This window comes from Hippocampus comes, unplaced genomic scaffold, assembly GCF_001891065.2.
Source record: "Hippocampus comes isolate QL1 unplaced genomic scaffold, H_comes_QL1_v1.1 scaffold51, whole genome shotgun sequence".
Taxonomy (NCBI): Eukaryota; Metazoa; Chordata; class Actinopteri; order Syngnathiformes; family Syngnathidae; genus Hippocampus; species Hippocampus comes.
In genome coordinates, this window is record NW_017805497.1 from 169,883 (window position 1) to 174,194 (window position 4,312).

Consider the following 4,312-nt stretch of genomic DNA (forward strand, 5'->3'; position numbering starts at 1 on the left):
AGTGCAGAGCAGACAAGCTTCTCAATATATTACTCTTTCTCCACCATTATAAATAGCTATTGATGACTACGAAATCTTGCCGGGGGAGATTGGATAGCACCTTCCTGTATGGTAACACACGCTGTTTGAATTTAGTTGGGTCTCATTTCAACATAGTCCATAATATCATCACTATTCTAGCACAACAGCATGACATATAAATGATTACAGGCATTCACTCTCCTCGCAGAGTGCAGAGCAGACAAGCTTCTCAATATATTACTCTTTCTCCACCATTATAAATAGCTATTGATGACTACGAAATCTTGCCGGGGGAGATTGGATAGCACCTTCCTGTATGGTAACACACGCTGTTTGAATTTAGTTGGGTCTCATTTCAACATAGTCCATAATTCATTTTACACTTGAGGTCTGTGCTTTGTCCGAAAGGCTCATCCTCGTCATCGTTACTTTATTGTCACCCAGGGGTAGGGAACCTATGTGGGACCGTTTCAAATGGCTCACTAAAGCAAACCCAAGTGTGTCTGTCTACTTCATGTTTGTAGCCAAATTGATTTGTTCTTTTCATTTGGCAGAAAATCTTTACCAAAACGATTGGTTTTCCTCAATTTTTATGCTATTAAAAGCATTACAAAAAAAATCTTTTTTTAACATAGATTGAAAAATTGGTGTATACTGTACTTGAATATTGGGTTGTCACTTCAACTTCAATCTGTTTAAAAAAAGTATCAAACAACCATTAAATGCAGGTGAAATTATAAAGTATGAAGTAGTATAACGAAGATGAAGATTAATAATAATGCATTTATATGAACTCGACAATGTGGCCGACAATAAAACTTAGTTTGCTGCCCCTGATAATTAATTAGTTGGCAAACAGCCCTGTGTGTATCGGGCCTCTTGCCCAAAGTTTGCAGGGTATGAAAAGGATGGCTCGATAAATTCTGAACAATTGCAGATAATTTGGAGCATTTTATTTAGCCGGTGGGCCGAATAAAATGCTGTCATGGCCCGATATGGCCCACAGGCTGTAGATTCCCCACCCATGGTGTAATCCAAGAGGCTGGCATTAAAAGGGTTTGGTCATTTAAAGTTATGCAAGTTGGATTGTCTTTACTTCAGCGTAACATGGCATAGAACATTGAATTGATTGACCACTGGTTTTAAAAAAGCGTGGTTTGATTTTGCTCTAGCCAGGCCACACTGTATCATCAGAAAAAGAATCGTCCCAACCGTCACACACAAAGCAATCAGCCCACAAGATTACGAAATGCTAAATCGTGGCTTGTGGATATGTCTCTTGGATTTGTTAGTGGTTGAAAATGAACATATCCACGTCTGATGTAGTAGAAGAGTCCTCAGAGTTGCAAAAATGTACTCGAAATGCATGGATGGAGCCTACCTGTCGCACTGCATCACGCGTGTCCTCACAGTAACTTTTTGACAGGGTGGCAGTGCGTAGGTCGGTTTCAATGACAGTCCAAAAAGGATTCACAATTGTCAAAATGTGATTGGTCAGTGCACGGGGGCAGACTTGTTGAAGTGAGCAGTGCTGGTGCTATCCTTTCCCTCCCTCCTTCCCTTGTCCTCTCCTCTTCTCAGCAGGCATGGTCAGTGGCGATCGTACGCCGTGGCTGTGGCCGTGGCGGTGGGTCCGGCCCCACGTGATGTCGCACTGTAGTAGTACGGTGAGCCTGAGAGAAACAGATGTCGTGAAACACACTTGCTTGTTCTCCATTTCAATTATACTGGACGCACCACGAAACTCAGCAACAGCAAAATGTCTCTCAGGATGACAATTTTCAAATTATTATTATCAATCCATTTTCTATAGTGCTTTTCTCAATCAACTCAACTCGACTGTAGAGTTTTAAAGATGGGCAGCGAGGGGTCATATGTAAGCTGGAGCCTAACCCAGAGAATAGGTGTAGGTATATGTACTTTGGACTGGTCGTCAGTCAATCACAGTGCTTGTGAGACCACCCTAGTTGTATTTAAAATGTTAGGGTTGTGATGCATCTAACTTTAGAATCAGGATTATGCTTTTACACTTTAAGGTGTTAGGATTCTGTTTGTGACCAACAGATGGCACTGTAGGGCTCTCCCTGCAGCTGCACACCTGTTGGTCATTATGTCATTAGTTGTTTAAAAGGACTCCTGGCATGACCACTCGGTGTTGGGTCATTGTTTCTTTGTTGCTGTCATGTATGTTTGTCATGTTTTTGGTCATGTTTCTGTTCTTGATAGTTTTTTGCTTCGGTCATGGTTTTTGTTTGCTACTTTGGATTTGTTTTGTCCTTAGGACATTGTTTTGGATTTAGTTTTCTGTGTTTTATCAATACACTTCTTCAAGTATAACCTGCTCCTCCCTCCTGCCTGCTTTTTGGGGTCCTCCACCACCACGCAACATGACATAAGGTCGTGTTTGATTGGTGGATGGTTGTTTTTACAAAGTATGAAGTCACCGTTTTTAAAATTATGTTTTTGTAGAGTTTTTACGATACTTACTGTAATAAAAACCAAACTAAAAAAAAGCATTTTAGAAAACTAACTCCCTCATAAAAACTAACGAACCCGCTCTCAAAAAACAAACCAAAAAAACAAACTGAAACAACACCCCCCCACCCAAAAAAAAACCGATAACAATTCCCAAACTATTATAACCTTTACTCACACACAAACCATTGCACACACAAGTGACAGGCTAAGGTGACACTCAGAGTACAGCTCAACTACTGCTTCTGATCCCTTGAGTCTATTCACTCCATAGGAAAAAGGTCAACACACACACACACACACACACACACACACACACACACACACACACACACACTTGTCGATGTCGCATCCATCAATCTGGCTGGCTGCGTGCTGACAGGTTGTGTCCACAGTCCAGGTAATCTCAGGAGGCTCTTTGGGAAGTGAAGCATTAAGCCGGCCTGACAAACTATTTAGTCTCACTCATGACTTCAGGCTCCCTCGCGCGCCATTTATTTCGAACACAACTTTCTTTCGTTTGTCACCTTCACTCACATCCTGTGCCTCATTATGTGAGCCTAGTCCTTTTCCTTGTCATTTAGGCTATAAGCCCCTCGTGTGTCTGAACGTGTCCAAAGTGTACTTATAGGGGAAAAGTCAAGTAAAAATTATTTCTCTCCTTTTTTTCATTTTATTTTATTCATTTATTTATTTATTTTGAATGTTTTGCATCTACCTTGCATCTGTCCCGCCTGGCTGGTGAAGAGACTCGAGGAACAGCCGATTTCAGTACCTAAGAGGGATCCGTAATCTTGCTGAAACACTGAGGGCAGAGGAAGGGAGAGGGGTCAGTTCATGGAGCAGTCAGTAAGCACAGCCTGACCCCTGCCTTGATTGTTTCACGTTTAAACGGAAGCACCGAAATGGCTCTCTGCAATGAACTTGACAACGACGTCTCGGAGTAAAGATCTGTGGACTGTATTGGCGTTAAATATTATTGCAAATGGCATAATCATGCTTTGAAAGGGAGAATTGCACCGAAGTCCAAAGCGATCGTGACCATGGGAAGTCAACCACAATCTGTTCCAGGACACACTCAAATCTGTTCTGATGGAACTTTGATGTGAAATGACAAGAATCAACTATATATTTTTTCCCCTACATATAATTTCATGTCGAAACATACCTAATAAACTAGGGTTAGGAAATCTCCAGGATTCGTTGTATGTGGAATACTGAGGATGGGAATAGGGGCTTCCAGAGAAATCTCCTCCTGAATAGGGAAACCAAAAGCAGAAGCAGATCATGTCAAACAACAAGTTAAAATCTTCTTTAGTAGTTAAAAATAAAAATAACTAAATAAGGGAGTCGGATTGTATTGTTTGTTTACCTTTGGCATTAACACACTCTCAATGTCTTTCTCGGAAATGTTATGAATTGATCAGAACTCGCGAACACAGAAAATAGCATCGTTCTGCCATCATGCTTGCGTTACGCTTCACAAACTAAGTGCAGTATCTTTCCACTGTTAAAATGCTCGTACAGTCACCAAAAGACACAATGCATTCACAGAATCTTCAAACTCGAAAACCCTTTTGGAAATTTATTTTAAAATGTGAGTGTATCTCACAACACTTCAGATCAGTCAGCTTCGAAACCAAATCTGTGTCTGCGCTTTCTTTGGGTTTTTGTGACACCATACACTTGTCAAAGTGGAAGTTGAGTTGCATGTTTTATTGTTTTTAAGCGGTATCGTGGTTCACTTGTTTTCACACTTGTGTTGCAGTTAAGAATGTCAAAGATTAGATGTGTGGGTTTATAATAGTTTGCGACT

General features: G+C 40.9%; 1 protein-coding gene across 1 annotated transcript; it reads right to left on the bottom strand.

Moving 5' to 3' along the window:
- Nucleotides 1–271: 271 nt before the first annotated feature.
- Nucleotides 272–4,086, bottom strand: LOC109519907 (paired box protein Pax-5). The gene is made up of 3 exons (XM_019876767.1): nucleotides 3,665–4,086; nucleotides 3,215–3,301; nucleotides 272–1,694 (listed from the first exon to the last, which is right to left on the bottom strand). Exons 1-3 carry the CDS (start codon nucleotides 3,783–3,785, stop codon nucleotides 1,612–1,614), a joined length of 291 nt encoding a protein of 96 aa, XP_019732326.1. The 5' UTR covers nucleotides 3,786–4,086; the 3' UTR covers nucleotides 272–1,611.
- Nucleotides 4,087–4,312: the final 226 nt, after the last annotated feature.